General features: G+C 43.8%; 1 protein-coding gene across 2 annotated transcripts in view; it reads left to right on the top strand.

The window, feature by feature from the left end:
- SWAP70 (switching B cell complex subunit SWAP70) overlaps positions 1-10,669 on the top strand; it is a 41,204-nt gene extending 30,535 nt beyond the window's left edge. For both annotated transcript variants that reach the window (XM_075712425.1, XM_075712424.1), the window contains 5 exons: positions 3,536-3,643; positions 5,206-5,372; positions 6,185-6,383; positions 7,960-8,056; positions 8,816-10,669. In XM_075712425.1, the coding sequence (XP_075568540.1) occupies positions 3,536-3,643; positions 5,206-5,372; positions 6,185-6,383; positions 7,960-8,056; positions 8,816-8,925 (681 nt within the window). In that variant the 3' untranslated portion in view covers positions 8,926-10,669. The remainder of the gene's footprint in view (positions 1-3,535; positions 3,644-5,205; positions 5,373-6,184; positions 6,384-7,959; positions 8,057-8,815) is intronic.
- Positions 10,670-17,003: the final 6,334 nt, after the last annotated feature.

Below are 17,003 nucleotides of genomic sequence, written 5' to 3'. Positions count from 1 at the left end.
CAACGGGTACCTCTGCAATCCTTCTCCACGGGGATTTGATTAGTATCCAGATATACTTTCTATCTTTTCTTTTTAAAGACTTGCAAGAAGAGTTACTATGGCTTTTATTGCTGTGATACCTTTTAATGAGGAGTGTGCCTTGGAAAGAGCTTAGAATGCCATCAAATGCCGCCTTCCCCACTGCTGCCTAACATTTTGGCTGCTGAGTCCCTGCTACTAGAGCAGTCCAGATCTTTGCTCTGTGCTTAGTCTAAAGAGTCTTTTGTTCACTACCTTCCCAAATTAATTTGACTTTTTGCGTTCCGATTTAGGACATGTCTGTATCATTGCTTGAGTTTTTCGTAAATGAAAAACACTAACTAATTTTAGCACTCGGTTAGAAAAAACTTTAATGATCTTTGCAGCAGGAGGGGGAGCTATAAATATTGTGAGAGCATGTTAAAGGTGCCAAGTCTAGAAAGCAAATAAAGTAATCCAAAATGTATCTTTTTAAACGTCTTGTCATTAAGTCACAATTTGTGGTGAGGAGAAATTTGTCTTTTTTTAATTAACCTTGCACTGACAGTACTGATGTGGGTATTACTCTTTTTGCCTTAAATGGAGCCTGACAGTGGAAAACCATTTTTTAATTTAATTTTAGCACCTATGTTATATCATGTGTTTAAGAGTCAGAATGCAAAATGCGCTTTAAAGGATAGCCTGTGTTATCTCCAAGTTACAGGTAAGTCATATACCTTTTAACAGAAATCATGGGGGTGGATTTCTGTGTTGCATTTATGGAGAAAAAGTTAGGGGGGAATATAACATGAGAGCAACCCCAAAGGAGTAGTAGAGTGTGGACAGGCTCCCGGGAGTTGTGTAGAAATCCCAGTGGGTAAACTAAAGAGAGTTGTGGCAAGAAGCATCTTTTGAAGTAGACTGGATTAAAATGACTTCTCAAGGAAAGTAGTTTAGTCTCCGACGTGAACTACTGCGCTTTGACTAAGTGGAATTAGTGGGGAGGTACCGTGTTGGAGGAACTTCAAGTGTTTGATTAGTTAGAAAAATGTTCTTCAAGGAAAAGGCTTTGTGAATGCCTCAGGAAACTGAATTGTTCTGGAAACCTTAGAGTTAGATTTGCTTCTGATGGCAGTGAGCCACCACTTATGCAGCATCTGCCAAAGCACGCTCTGAGACTGGTTTGTATTTTGATAGCTCCTGCAGTAGAAAAATTTCAGAAGAATAAAACTCTTTGTCTAAAACAGATTTTTTTCATATTTTTTAATGGAATTTTGAGATACACACATTGAACAGACTGAAAGGTAAATTTTCTTACCAAGAGAGCATGCACAAGACTTGTGCACCCTTTCTGTTTCAATTTGGAGTCTTGCACGGGATTCAGAGACTCTGTGCTAACTAATCCCTGCTGGAATGGTGTGTTCCTGTTGATTCCCCCTCCCTCCCCGCCCCCGGCATTTGGGACTTTTCCCCTAAACTGCACAGTTGTTGCCAGTAACCTTACCTGCCAGGAATTGATGTCCTCTGACATGAATTAAGCAGGAAGTTGCTGATAAAGAGCGGACAATGTATTTTCTTGTTAAGCTCTCTGGCAAAAGCCTAGCACCCACCCTTGCCTGTGACTCCTCTGTGCGTTCGCCCTCTCATCTCAGTATTGGCAATGTTTGTTTAATTTCAAAGTGGGGAAGGAAATAAAAAAATTTCATTTGAATAGGCATCTCGGATTTGACTACAATTACATGCTTTTAAATGTTCCGGTAGAGGAGGAATGCTACTTCTAAAACACTGGCATCATTTAAGCCTTTCAAAGGAGAGCAATTCTGTACTATCTTCTACAGCTTAAAACCAGGAACTAGGAGCCTTCTCCTTCCCTTCTTCACATCTATTTCAGATTAGAGTGCTATCACAAGCACTTAAAGGAATGAAGGTTTTAGCTTGGCAGTTTTAATTGTTTAGGCATCTCATTAGTTCATCTCGGGTGTGTGAGGGAAGATGGTTTAAATGTGGTACCTTCCAAAAATACTAATGATGGGTGTTCTGCTCTTACTAAGGGTCTGGGAAGCAATTTCACCAGCCCAGCGTATTGCAAAAGAAGGGTGCTTGCTTTCTGTTTCCTCTGAAGCATCAGATAAGTTTCTCAGGAAAATTCTGTGAAAGAATTATTTTGTCTTCAGTATTGGTAAAGTTTTGGCTGGTACTTGTACATTTCTAACCTTCTGTGCATTCTAAAAACACATGCTACCGAAATCCTGATGAAAGGAAAAACTGTAACAATTATCTTTATTTGTGAAATCAAGATGCAAAAAAAGTTAAATAAGTTGCAAGAAGGCATGAAGGTACCAGCAGCTGTTACCTAGGCCTTAGCTCTGACTATGCTGATTCTTCCCGTAATTTCAAGTGATTAATTTTATTTACCTTTGTCCTGGTTTTGGCTGGAATAGAGTTAATTTTCTTCCTAGTAGCAGGCATAGTGCTGTGTTTTGGATCTAGTAGGAGAAGAATGTTGATAACACACTGATGTTTTAGTTGTTGCTAAGTACTGCTTATGCTAGTCAAGGACTTTTCAGCTTCCCATGCTCTGCCAGGTGCACAAGAAACTGGGAGGGGGCACAGCCAGAATAGTTGATCCAAACTGCCCAAAGGGCTATTCCATACCATGTGACGTCATGCTCAGTATAGAAACTGGGGGGGGTTGGCCGGGGAGCAGCAATCGCTGCTCGGGAACTGTCTGGGTATCGGTCAGCAGGTGGTGAGCAATTGCATTGTGCATCACTTGCTTTGTATATTATTATTATTATCATCATTATTATATTGTTATTATTATCATTACTATTTTACTTTATTTCAACTATTAAACTGTTCTTATCTCAACCCAGGAGTGTTTCTCACTCTGACTCCTCCGATTCTCTCCCCCATCCCATCGGGGTAGGAGGAGTGAGCGAGCGGCTGCGTGGTGCTTAGTTGCTGGCTGGGGCTAAACCACGACAACCTTACATGGCAATTTAGGGGATGTTAAAGGGATGTGATTCACAATAGCACGATCACTTATTATAGTCAAAGTTTGCAGCACTTCTGCTTTCCCATGGCAATTTAGTGCTTCTCGCTTCTGTTTCTGTATGAACTCTATGCACGCTGGCATGTTTTCACGGTTGGAACTCCTGTGCAGTCCTGCCTGGGATGTGGGTTTCCATAATAGTTTTCTATCCCATATGAGATAGAGAAGGGAATATAGCGGTTTCTATTGGTTGTGCGAAGCAGGACTCAAAAGGAAACCTGGAGGAAGTCTAATAATTGACTTTTAATTGGTAAATTTAAAATCGTCTTGCAAACAACAAGATTAAAAATTATATTTAGAGATTGACAGTAGCCTTAGACATTTTAAAAAAAAGCTGGTGCCTTAATGCTTTTGAAGGTTTCCTCCATTTTTGTTAAAACCAAAAACTGTTAAATAAAATTCCATTCCTTCCAAATGTTTTAGTTTTGACAAATTGTTTTTTTCTTCTTCTCCCCCCCCCACCTCCTGCCCCTTCTCTTCCAGCAACTGGAAGCAGCAGCTGCTCGTGCTGCTGAGGAAGAGAAGAAAAGACTTCAGACTCAAGTCGAATTACAAGATCGCTTCAGTTTGGAGCTGGAGAGAGAAAAAATGGTGAGTAGTGCACGTGGTTTTTCGCTATGATTACACAGAGTGAGCAATGCGTTCAGCAATGACTTCCCTCACAGGCAGTCACTGAAAGGATCTGCAGATTTTGCAGAAGGCTGGAGAACGCAAACTGCGTTGCATTTATTAGAGATGTAGGAATAAAATATTTTTACTACTGAATTCAAATACTGCAAAACAGCTTTCTTACAAGTTGTATAGCATTCAAAGCTTAATGTTACTGGAAAATTGGGAAGAATTTGACTGTTTGAAGGATAAATGCAGACCGACGTTATCCTTGCAATTTTCAAAGATGGAGAACCTGAGGCCAGTACATACTATATGAATATGCAAAATGAACACAAGCATAATCAAAACGCATTTTAGGAATTTTCTGACTTGAATAGATTCCTAAAACTATTGGGTTTTTATACTGTGTGTTCTTTTACATTTATACACACACACAAATATAAAAAAATTAAAGAAATATTGTAGCTTTACAATGCTGTTACTATAATCCACACTGAGAATTTCCAAAAAAAACAATTTTCAATCTTCAAGGGCTTTGTCAGGCGTAACAGGCTTTTCTATTAGCTGGAGAAAAGAAGTAGGAATAGTCAAGTCGATGTGATGGAACGTCTAAGGACATAAATGCACACAGTGCTGCTTTATGGGCCGAGTGTGAATTCCTGAATACGCTCACTTTCTGGGTCAGTGGGAGTTGGGTTAGCTGAGGGAAAGCAGGCTGCAGAGCGGTGGAGCAGGACATGCCATCCTATCGCACTTGACAGCGAGCCTTTCTTGCTGACTTCAAGAGCTGTGCTCGCCTCCTGTGAAGTACATGTTATGTATTGCTAAACGCTGAGGTTTTGGTGCTTTGCCCTTCTCAGTTCAAAGCCAGCTGAGTGCTGTTGTCCCCCCGCAGTGATGGGCTGAGGGGGAGGACGGCTCTGGTGCCGCAGGGCCCCCGGTTTCCTGCTCTGGTCAGTGACAGGGGGTGGGGTGAGGATCAGAGGCTGGGTGACTGGCTGTGCAGCATACTCTATCCCTTACCTTGGTTTTTTGTTATAGTTGCTCTTCTCTTAGCAAAGCCAACCTCCTTAGCCTATTTCCAACCCTTTATCCATCCTGTGCTGTCACAGTGCCATTATCCAGATAAAAGTGTGTGAAATACACTATTGCCAAGGGAGGACTTGCCTGAGGAAAGGAGTGGAAATAGTGTAATTAGACCAGTCTGGGCACTCTACAAGCTTCCTCTTCCTTCAGATTAGTGTGTATCTGTAAACTAAGTGACGAGGTCAAGCTGACTGAAGTTAGGTTTAAACTCCTGTAAAAATCCTGTGCTGCATGAAGTAGGGCAATGTAAGTAACCTGTATTATTATTTATTTTTTTAAATGCTCTTATTTACACAGCTACAATTCTAGACTCAATTTTATCAGTTTTGCTCTGCAGGCAGCAGGAAAAGGTTTATCCCTGAAAACATTATTTGAAGGAAACCTGGCAATTCCTTTAAAAATTGGAAACCTGAGCTGAATGGTAGCTCATATGTGTCCTCAATTTCTGCTGCTAGGTAAGACAAAAAATGGAAGAGCAGGTTGCTCAGAAATCATCTGAACTGGAACAGTATTTGCAGAGAGTACGTGAACTGGAAGAAATGTATAAACAGCTACAGGAAGCTTTGGAGGATGAGAAACAGGCACGTCAAGACGAAGAGACTGTAAGGAAACTTCAAGCCAGGTATTGCTTTGACCTAGTAGAAATTTATTTCAGTTCCCCACTCCCCTTTGCAATAATAAGTAACTGTGCCATACTATTAAAGACTGTTTGCATCTTGGACATGCTGCCAGAAAGGGGGACTAGCTTGAAGTCCAAACACAAGATAGATACCCCACCCCCCCCCTTAAGCTATGAAGGCTAAAGCTGGTATTTATGATATTTTTTTTTTTAACATGTTTGATTAGCCCTTAGCAGTGAGAGTGCTCAGCAATTTCAGAAAAGCAGGCATACTTATTTTTCCATCAGGTGTTGTGTATGTCAACACTTGAAAAACTGAGATCACTTTGTACAGGCTTTTCAACTGTGTATTTTATAAAGCAGTAACTGTAAATATGTCTTTCAGCTGTATTTTATCACAGGTTTAAATTGTAATTGATAAAGGGTTAAGTCTCCTCTTACTCATATGGGCTTTGTTTAGTGTGGTTTGTTTCTTCATATATTCAGTCCTCCTAAGACAATTAAGATAACTTACGCATGCTTGATTCTTCTGTGGTTTTCAGTGTTGTGTATTTGCATTATTGACTAAATTTTCTGAATAGCCCTTTGTAGCAGTCAGACTGCTTGCACTGCTGGCATGATTTTCAGCTTTATGCTGAAGACAAGCCAACAAGCAATAACTTTTCCCCCATTTCTCATGCTTTTTTTTTCTTTCTTTTTTTTTTTTTTAAAAAAAAAAAGGAAAGAAAATAATTAGCTTGGCTTCCCTACATACATGCTACATAATGGATATAGCTTACTTTACAGCGTAGTTAACATCGCAATCCCCATTGCAGGTTACTGGAAGAGGAGTCAGCAAAGAGAGCTGAACTGGAAAAATGGCACTTGCAGCAGCAACAGACCATTCAGATGACAGAAGCAGAGAAGCAAGAGCTAGAAAACCAGAGAATGGTAAAGGAACGGGCTCTTCAAGTTGCTATGCAGCAACTGGAACAACTTGAACTGGAAAGGAAGGAGGCCCTTGCGCAATACGAGGTGGGCTGTTCTGTTCATCAACCTCTCATACTTAGCCAGGTATTCAGTAATTTAACTGAATTTGAAGTTCATTGATACCATGCTTCTTTAAGGATTAGTATGGCACAAAAATTGTAACAACAGGTAGGATATTTATGTGTTGGGGTTTTTTGACCTAGACCAGTAGATATATTTGAAGACGAGGACATGTTTCAGACACGCCACCTCCTTTATTCTTTTGTCCCATTTCACAGGCAGGCAGCTCAGTCATACCCTGAAATACTCTGTATACATGTGTCTTCTGCTGTAGCCTAACTTCTTATGCAGTCCCATTGCTGTCAAAACTAAATGCCCTTATGCTTTTGAATTAGTCATTCTTGCAGTGTTTTGATGATGTCATGGGGCAATATTGTCTTCTACAGATGAAAGATCAATGTGCTACTGTAGGCCCTTGCTCCTCAAAAAGGTATTTAAGCACTGAACTGACGTCAAGGGTAGCTAGGAATTAGCTCAGATTCTCAGTGTGTAGCGATGCCTTGTGTCCCAAACGCCAGGCCTGTTCTCGGCTCTGCTGAGTGTTTTTGGTGAAGGCCAGTAGCTGTATGCGTGGGGGGGGGGGGGGGGGGGAGAAAACAACCCAAAAAAGAGAACCCAGTGAGTACAGAGTCTGAAGTGCTGCACACTTTCTAGGGCTAGGGAGGTGGTGTTCCTGCGTGTATTTAGGTCAGGAAACAAAACATGACTGGATTTCTGTTTAACTAGGGAGTGTGTTTATGCTGTCCCTGTGCCATTGAGGTTAGCTCTGTGAAGGACAAGCTAGTGAGCTGTCTCAACTGGCACAGAATACAAATGCTGCAGTGACTGCAAGCAGGGGCCCAAGTGTGGTAGTTCTGGCCCCTTTACAATTTACCATGTTGGCATTACATCTAACACCATCATTAGGCTGCTTTTGGCTAATACTTTATTTTAGACATCTCAGGCTTTTTGTATATGAAGCATCATTTACTATTAATTTAAGGAATTGCTGAAAACAATAGACATAAAAAACTGCAAACAAAAAAAAACCCAACCAAAACAAATGATCGAGTAGGTCACTGTGATAGTTGACTCATTATTTTAGAAATAATTAAACATTCTGGCATTCCGTTTGGAATTGACCAAAAGACCAGTTTAGACTGAAGAATACCTCTTTCTTGCTTGGGTGTAACAGCAGCAGTCCTTTTCCTAGCTTACATTTTATGATTTCTGATAGTGAGAGATACCCACTAGCTGGTCTTAGTTTGGAACAGAAAACAGATCTTTCTGTTTTGAAACGACAGTTTATGCTTTCAGTCTTCGTGAAGACTAGCCCTACTTACACAGCTACAAAATCTTGTAAAACCTAGTTATTTTTGGATTCTGGTTTGACAACTTTTATACAGCTAGCGATAACTAAATTACTTAGGATGGTGTTAGAAAGGAAGTTCTCCTGTCTACACTAAATGGGGTACTGGCTTTAGATGTGGGTTCTGTCTTTAGATTTAAAAGAATGTTTTTTCTTTTTATATAAACAGAGTAAAGTTGTTCTTGTTTTCAAGTGAGCTGTATCTTATTTCAGGAGGTTAAGAAGAAGTTGGAAACGGCAGCTAATAACACCAAGAGTTGGAAAGATAAAGTAGCTCATCATGAGGGATTAATTCGACTAATAGAGCCAGGTAAGTTATCAACAGAAAAGTTACAAAAATATGTATTCATTCTGTCTCATATACTTAGATCACCTAGTGATTTGCTGAAGTCTGCCTTTTCCTGTAGCTTACTGGTTGCATGGCAGCCTATAAATTTTACATTTGTGAGAACTGCTGATGGTAACTTTCAAGTCTTTACCTCTCCTGGCCCTACTATAACAATGTTTTTAAATCATTATTATTTGTTTGTTTTTTTATTTAAAACAAAGCAAGGATCAACCTGAACATCGCATGGTTTGGGTGTTTAATGAAGCTAGCATAAATGCTAATTGCCAAAAACATGAAGTAAAGATAGGTCAAGTGTTTGATTTTTGGGAAAAGTTTAATCTCTTAGCTTAATTAATAGCATGCCGGCCCACAGGAAAGTGGCTTTGTAACGCAGTGCTGGAGAGATCACTTTCCTTCAAGGACATCTCTAAAGGCAAGAAGAAGAGAGGTTTACTAAGATACAACTATTTGGGGCGGGGGGAAGTTGGGAGATAAGGAGGCAAAAGATTGCAACAGTTGACAACTTCTCACTCCAAACACCTTCACTGATGGTGTCCCAGGCATTCCTCCCTCCTTGGTTAGCAGGTCCTCAGGTCACCTTTGAGAGGGTTTCCAGTCGTAGAAGAGACAGCACTTACCAAATCATCCTGTGGCGACACTGGGCCTGTCCCACTGATGGTGGCTGAGCGATGTCCCTGTCAGAAACGCCTGTTGCAAGTATTGTTGCACTCTGTCTTCCAGGCTCTAAGAATCCTCACTTGATCACAAACTGGGGCCCGGCTGCCTTCACTGAAGCTGAACTCAAGCAAAGACAAAAGAGCTGGAAAGGGAAAAAAGCCACTTCTGAGTAATGATATGAGCTGATGTGTTGCTCGTGAATAGAAGCCCACCTTCGTTCGTTCTGCTTTGCACAGAGCAGCTTCCTGCTTATCAAGATCTTAGTTTGTTCAGCAGGTTGGGCCTTTCTACAAAGAAAATACCGTTTACCACATAGGAGTGTCTACTCAGAGCTCAGTAGTTACAGTATGTGGTGTCTGACAGTGCTTGCTGGTTTTCCTCACGCTTCCAGAAATTCTGTTCTTTTATACAAAACTTTTCAACTGAAGATTTTTATTTAAAGTAGCTTGTGACAGAGTTGTTTCTATACTAGCCTGTAACAATCTGACAGCATCTAACCGATCAAGCAGCATCACTTCCATTCCAAAAGCAAGGGAAGCAATTGTTTCATTGGTTCAGTTAGTATAATTTAAACCCAGGATAAATCAGTCCTGGAGGTTCTGAGATGGAGCATTACCTTTCCTTCCATTGAGTCTCCTTTTATTTTTTGCTTGGTCTGTCTGTAGCTCTTTGTACAGTGCTTAGTGGTCAGATACGTTCTTCCTTAGCAAGGGTAGACTGGCATCACTGGGTACCTACGGGCTGGTTGGATTTTGTGTCCTGTTTTCCTGTTTGCAGGAATCCAAACAAGAGAACTGGAAATAGGCATGTACAAAATGCTGCCGTAAAACATTTGGAAAAAGTAGTCATGCGAGATTGTTCTGGTACTGTCTCATACTCAAGAAGTGCTTAAAAAATCCTTGAGAATTCTCTTCATAGTTTAAAAGATGCACAGTTTTGATGTACAGATTTCTGGAGCAGATGAATGGAAGATGATGGCACATACAGGCCAGATATCATCTGCATCAAGGCTATGTTTGTGCAAGAAATCTGACTATAACATACCACTGTTTTAGATGCAGCACTTCTGTCTTATTCTTAATTGGAGGCCAGATTAAAAGAAAATGCAACTAAATTTGGCATTTTTATTTTATATAAAAATGAGAAATGTATAGAAATGCTGCTTTAGAAAAAACTAATTCCCAGCAGTAAAATAATTTCAGCATTTCTAGTAACAAGGCTTCCCAAAGAGCCTACTGCTCTGCCTCAAAATTCTCTTCAGGAACAAAGCCAGCTATTTCTGTTTCCATAGGAAAAAGGAACAAGTCTGTGATTTTGCTTTGTAGATCTCCCACACCAGACAAGAAGTCAGTCTATTGCTAAGTAAAATAGTATTCTTGCTAAATTGTGCAGATATTTGGAGAACTAAGTCGTCGTTGTCGTCCCCACCCGCCCCAAAGAGCAGGTGCCCATCAGTGTGGCTTGTTAGTCTGCTTTGACCTTTGTATGTACACCAAACATGGACATCCATCTCTTAGTACCTGCTTTTTAGTTCAGCTATATGTTAAATTATTTTTAGTAAGTAAGAAGTGAATGTTTCCGATCGATAGCCAGTGCATTTGTGTACAGCACTGTGATACTTGGATCTCAGAAGAACAGAAGCTGTACAGAAGTGATCTTCAGATTTGGAAGTCAGTGGTATTTTATTTGCCTATTAACTAAGGCTCACTCAAATACTGCATCTTCTCAGCCATTTATTCTCTGGTTGTACTTTTATACTAACTGAAATGTTTAATGTTTCAGTAAAGGAGTGCTGATTAGAATGGCAGGAAAATCCTATTTGTATTTACTGTACAGGAAAGCAGTAGTTCCTTGGGCTTGCTAACAAGGTATTTTTTAAAATTGATTATGTTTACAGAAGAAATGTGAAAAAAAGTATAGTAGAAATACTAATGTATACATTGTTAAACTTTGCTACAGGAGATGGAACAGTATTTGTAACTACCAAACATCTTTTATGTGGAGAGCAGGAGGTGTATTGGGGCTAAACTTGTTTAAGTTTTCTAACAGTCTTTATTTTGGACAAACATTTTTTTTAAGAACAACAAACAATGCACGTTTTCATATTTTTTACTGTTCTTTAGAATTGGCTATTTAATAAACTTATTACAAAGTCATTTACATTCCTGGATTAATTGATGTCTTTTTGCATGGGTTTCTTTTGGGTTGCTGGAGTTCAAAATCCAGTAACTGTTGTGTGGAAGTATTACTTTGATGGAAGAAATATACTCTTAATGGTCTGATCCAAAGGGATTTGGATTAAAGCCATAATAAGGGCAGAGGTCACACAGCTAATACAATATAATTTGTCTTAACAGCACTACTTCTCTTAAATGTTTGTATTCAGTACACCTTCATACCATATAATGATGCTCAGCTATTACAGACAGCATTGCTCAGTAACAGTAGTGCGAGGGTGCCATTTAGCTGTTCTCTGAAACACAAAGCAGCCCTGCGTTAAAATGTCATCCGCATACATCTGCCTTGAGTTACTTCTTAGTCGCTATTAGAAGAGGAAATGAGACAAGTCGCCTTTTAGCTTTGTTGTCCTTGCTTGCTCTGACAAACTAGAAAGCTTTGTATGAAGTGTTGCACAGTAAAAGTGGGGGAAGAGTTGGGTTTAAAAATGAACCAACTGCATTTTGAGAAAAAAATACCACTGTAGAGTAAGTCCATCAAAGCCACACTAAACACAGCATTCAGCGAGAGAGAGCGCAGAACTGTGAGTCAGTCACCACATCTCATGAAACAGTGCAGCACAGAAACTGCAGCCCCGGTGCGGTATCATTTCCGGTAGGCCCAAGGGCTACACCACTCTTTCTTATTCCAAGAAACCAACCAGACTGTTAATGGTGAGGATACCCTCAATGAAATGTGATGCTATGGACGTCTCTGTTCTGCCCCGAGAAGCCCTGCAACATCGTAGTGCCTTACATACGCGACAGGCTTACCTGTGCAGAAGCCGGTGGAAAGCTGCGTCTGCTGTTCTGGAATCCTCAGCAGATGCACGGGAGGGCTTAGTCTGCTTGTTTCGGCTCTGAGATTCAGGTTTACCTGCCGCTGATGGTGGAACAGTCCTGCAAACCAATAGCACAGTACCATGGTGGTTTGGTTTGTTTTTTTTTTTTTTTTCCCCCCTCCTAATATGAGATTCCCCCCCCCCCCCCCCCCCCCCGCACTGTGACCATTTTATGGAGCTGATTTATAAGACTTGCATACTTATTCACACATTCCTGAACTGTAACAGGCTGGTTTCCAGCAACTCGTATTACTTCTGTTTAACTGTCCTGCACAACCAGCCACAAAAGCAAAGCCTATATGGGAAAGCAACAGTATGTTAGGACAATATCTGTATCCTAGGGCGGGGGGGGGGCCCCAACCCCAAAAGAAGCAACTGTTCAGTCATGCAGGCCGCCTGGAACAGTAGCCACACCATCCCCTTCAGTAAAAGTGAACTGAAAATAACTGCTCTGATTTTTATCTTGAAGAGGTGAAGCAGTTAAGTAAACAATTTTTGAGCAAACCGCTGCAGGGGCAGGAAAGGGGATATCCATAAGGTCTTTCAGCTGCTTTGGGGGCGACAGTTAATTATTTGTTCATAAAGTAAAGGGCACAGAAGAGAGGAATTGTAACGTGCCACAAAGTTGTCGGCTCTAACACAATTTGGGGGGGAATTTTGGTTCCCCCCGCTCATCAGTGAAGGGACCTGCCAACTCTGCCTGCGTGATGCTGGTGGTTTGCTAATTGTGGCTCTCGCTTGTTTGGGGTTTTTTTTAAATCTTTTCGCGTCCCGGCGGGAGCCCTGGCACCTCCCCCCCCCCCCCACCGCGGGGTGTGGGGGTGGGGTGGGGAGGTGCCAGGGCGTGGCCCGGGGCCGCTTCGTGTCTGGGCTCCGGCTGCCACCTGGTGGTGGCTCATGCGCAAGCCCCCCCCCCCCCCCCCTTTTCTGCCCGCTGGTGGGTCCGGAGACACCCCCCCACCTCATCAGCGAGGGGTACAATGATGTACAAAGGCTGGGGGGGAAAAAAAAAAAAATATGTGAAGTGATCCAGGTCTCCTGCTGTATTATGCTTACCTCCCTGCCGTCATCGTAGCGCGTCGCTGTCTTTCAATTCATGATCCAGTTCGGTTCATCTGTTAGCTCAGTAGATCTGATCCCAGCGACATCCCTGTGAGCCTAGGAAAAAAGATTTTTTTACAATATGAATGTTACCATGGGCCCAGGATAAATTTATGCTCAGAGCCGTGAAGCTAATTCAGGCAGTGTAGGTTAATGGTTGGACTGGATGAGCTTAAAGGTCTTTTCCAACCTAAACGATTCTATGATTCTATCTTTTCCAACCTAAACGATTCTATATTTTCCCCAAAAAACCCCACTGCTCCATGGCAGGACGATGTGTACGGTTGGATAGATCACGCAGCAAGCTCTCGGCTGCAGTGCAAAGCTTGGGCTGCCATACAGCTTTTCTAACAGGAGTAAAGCAGGGCAAGGAAAAAAATGTGCAAGGAAGGTTACCTACCTGCAAATAGTGTTTTCCCAGGTGTGTCGTGTACATGCCTCATTTATCCTTCGCCCCCTTCCCGGTCTCCATCGTCCTACTGAACGTTGCTCATTGACTTGCAGGATAAAAAGCCCCCAGGCTGTAAGAAGGATGCGCAATGTGCCGGCTCACACGGCTCACATGTACTCCCCTTTTGGGAGCAGGACCCAGACGCATCCCTTAAAGTCGCAAATGAGGGCGACGTGGTGGGGAGAGACCAGCCTGTGGTTTGAAACACTTCAGGGCTCCCTGCCTGGCAGGGTGAGCAGCCATACAGACAGCACGTCTTGAGGACTCCTGGTACAGCTCACGTGGCCGTGAGTTACAAAATAAAACACAAAGTTTGTGACACTACATGCACCAAGCCAGGAAACACAAAATTGCTGCTCTCCCCTTCTTAACTGGTTTAGCGGTGGACTTGGTAGTGTGGGTTAATGGTTGGACTGGATGATCTTAAAGGTCTTTTCCAACCTAAACGATTCTATGATTCTATGAATTTAGAGACCACCATGAGTCTCATACATTGAGTTTCGCTGTGAACTTCAACTACTTGGAAATGCCAGGGAAGCAAAAGTGCAGAAAAGTACTGTTCCATGAACTGGTTTTCTGGGTGCATCAAAAGTACACATACTTCAAAAAATGGAAAGGCCAGTGGTTGTTTTAACACTTAAAAAAGATTTGGAAAAAGGTAGCTCCTGCTCACCGCCAAAATAAATTAAAATTGGAACAGTATGGTGCAAAAACAAAAGATAAAAACATCCTGAAAAGCCTTGAGAGGGAGATTTAATGAGGCAGTTTTTAACACCTACAAGCACAATCCCGGAAAGACCACTTGAGGAGAGCTCCTCTCCCCGCTTCTTACTGATGTTTTAGCCTAATTGACAGAGGTAATGTAAAAGGATATTTACAGCTGGTCAGGGGAAGGACCATGATAGACTGGGCAGAATGTTGATTTAAAAAAAACCCACCCCACCCACAAACCCCAGAACAGTTCCACTCACTTTTCCCCATTGGCCATTATTTTAAATTCATTAATAAATAAAACAAGCACAAAAATATAACCTTTTCTACCTTAGTCAGCATGCTCACTGCTCACATTGCTCGTCTGCCTATATCAAAGGAGCTTGCTCTAGCTCCAGCTTTACACACTGTTATTAATATCATTGCTAATTAATAGTGCTACTTGCCATAGCTACAGCATACAAACAGCTCTTAAAGGATCTGGGCCTAATAATGTCTTTGTGCAAATGCTCACCTGCCCTTATTCCTGCCATTGCCTATTTTCTGAGCACACGACAGCGATTTGCTGAGGCAATGCAGTTTTCACCATGGGGAACCTACCAGGGTGTCTGTGGGGACATTTGAGTGCGGTTCACGCAGGTCTGCGCTGGCTGCTGTCTCCCACTGTTACACAAGGTGCCTGTGTCTTTTCACCTAACTTGGCCAACAAGTTAATTTGAACACCTGTGAATTTGAATTAGTATCTCAGATGGGATTAAAAACTCAAGCGCTGACATGAGACAGTTTCAAAAGCAGCCTGGGCATCCTCGGTGTTGACATTTATTAGCTGTTTCAATGCCTACCAGAGCATGAGGATTTCTCTTTCCACTCCAAAGAAGCTTGTGCCGCTCAGCCCTGACACAGCGTGTAAGTGCTGGGGAAGCCCACGTCATCTGGGGTGTTGGTTCCTTGGTCCTGACCAAAAAAAGAAAAAAAAAACCAATAAAAAACCTATTTAAGGTCAGACTTTGCCTAGACACCTTTAGAAAGTCCCTCTCACAGCATAGCTGGGACTGAAATTTTGCATTTGGAGCAGCCTGAGGTTGTTTTCCCAACCGTTTCCTTTGCTGGCGATGCATTGGGCCGTTTTGCTCTTTTCAAGCCATGAAGTCAACTACCACGTCTGCCTGCGAGGGAGGAGCATGCCCCAGTTCGTGGCTGGGCTTTCCCCCCTACCAGAAAGATTGTCTTGGCCCTGGGCTGCTTTTTTGCAGACAGAAGGTGGGAAATGACGGGGGGAGGGTACAGCCTGCTCACGCACAGGTTCCCCCCCAAAAAAGCTGAGTGGTGTGGTGCTGCTCCCTGTGGGGATGGAGGTGCCGCCTTCTGCGTTTGCTGTTTTGCTTTAGCGTGGCCATTGCCTGCCTGTGAGGGTTGCACGATGCCCAAGGGGGTCGCTACTGGCCCATGGAGCATCCTGGGGAGACAGCTGGCCAGAAACAACCATCACCCCAAGCCTGGTCTCGCAGCACAGCCGTATGTGGCTCTACTTGCAAAAGAAACTCGCTGCCCGTGTTCCTGCATGCTCCCTTCACTGTCACCATTACGAATGGCAAGAACCAAACCCACAACTGCTCTCAGGCCACCTCCAGCCAGCAAATCCTCCCCCCCCCAGCAGGCGAAAATCCAGAGCATATATTCCTTGAAATTGTATTTCCACGGGCTGGGCAGCCAAGGGCTGGGCGCAGGCATGAGTTGCGGTACAAGAACCAGCTTGGCAGAACAGCTCACCAAAGGGAAAGGGGAAAAAGAAAACCAGTGGGTGACAAACACCCTTGCCGAGCCGGGCCGGGCCGCTCCGCGGCATTTCTGCTGCCTCTGCAGAGCGCGGACCGGTCCTGCACAGCTTCGAAGACAGCTCTGCCTCTGCTTCCCTCCTCACCCTGCTCTGACCAGTCGCTCCTACTGGTGCCCCTGCGACCCAGCTGACAGCACACCGCTTGCCAGGCATTTACCACGCAGCAACTCAGCCGCGCTCTCCTGCTGCAGGCTGGCACAGCTGGCACAGCTGTCTTAGCAGAAAGCTCCTGGGTGAGCGCTGGGCCCAGGGCAGCACGCATCGAGCCTGCACCACCTCCAGGCGAGCGGTGCTGCACGACCACTCGCTGCTCTTCCAGTTTTCCGTTCTTTCCTCTTTTTTATCTCACCCCTCCTGATCGGCCCCGACTCCCTGCGTGCCGAAGCAGGGCGAGAAGACTGACGCGATTTTTCCAAAGCTCCCGGCTAGTTCTGGGACCCGCAGCACAGGACTCCGCCAGCTCCTGCCCCGGCAGGCCGGCCAGGCAGCTGCAGCTGCTCCCCCAGAGACGGGGAGAACAATAAGAAATACCAGATCTGCCGCAGGAATGCGGGAGATACCGTGGCGGGGGGCCCTGGTGAGTCTGGGCAGGATTTGCTCACGGCTTGGACGCAGACCAGAGGTTGCCACTTGAGCAGCCCTGTCGTCGGGCCGGGGTGACTCGGGGGATGCGCGGCGGGGCCTGGTCCCGCCGTGGCCCCCGCCGGGCGCCGGACGCCAGATGGCAGCCGGACACCGCCGCCGGCCGCCGCGGGAGCAGAGCGGCTCCTCCGCGGGCTGGTAATTAATCACATCTGCGGATCCTGTTTTGAAAGGCAGATTCACACAGATGCGGTACTACACGGGTTTTTTACAGCTGAGTTGGTAGCATGCTTGGAGCTGCGTCACTTGTGTACGTGCAGCAGCGCACTGCTACTGCGGGAGGAAAAACCCACTCTTCCATTGCGAGCAAAGCACACGTAACGCCAAACCAAAAACCTTTTCTCAGGATTCGGATGACTTATCTCACCAAAGGAAAGTAAAAAGAGCGAGGACCAGGCAGATTACGAACGAGAAGGCTGTCGGCACAGCCAGTCGTCACGGCTTGGTGGGC

The sequence above is a fragment of the Pelecanus crispus genome, chromosome 6, assembly GCF_030463565.1.
Source record: "Pelecanus crispus isolate bPelCri1 chromosome 6, bPelCri1.pri, whole genome shotgun sequence".
Taxonomy (NCBI): domain Eukaryota; kingdom Metazoa; phylum Chordata; class Aves; order Pelecaniformes; family Pelecanidae; genus Pelecanus; species Pelecanus crispus.
This window is presented reverse-complemented; position numbering and strand designations above follow the sequence as displayed.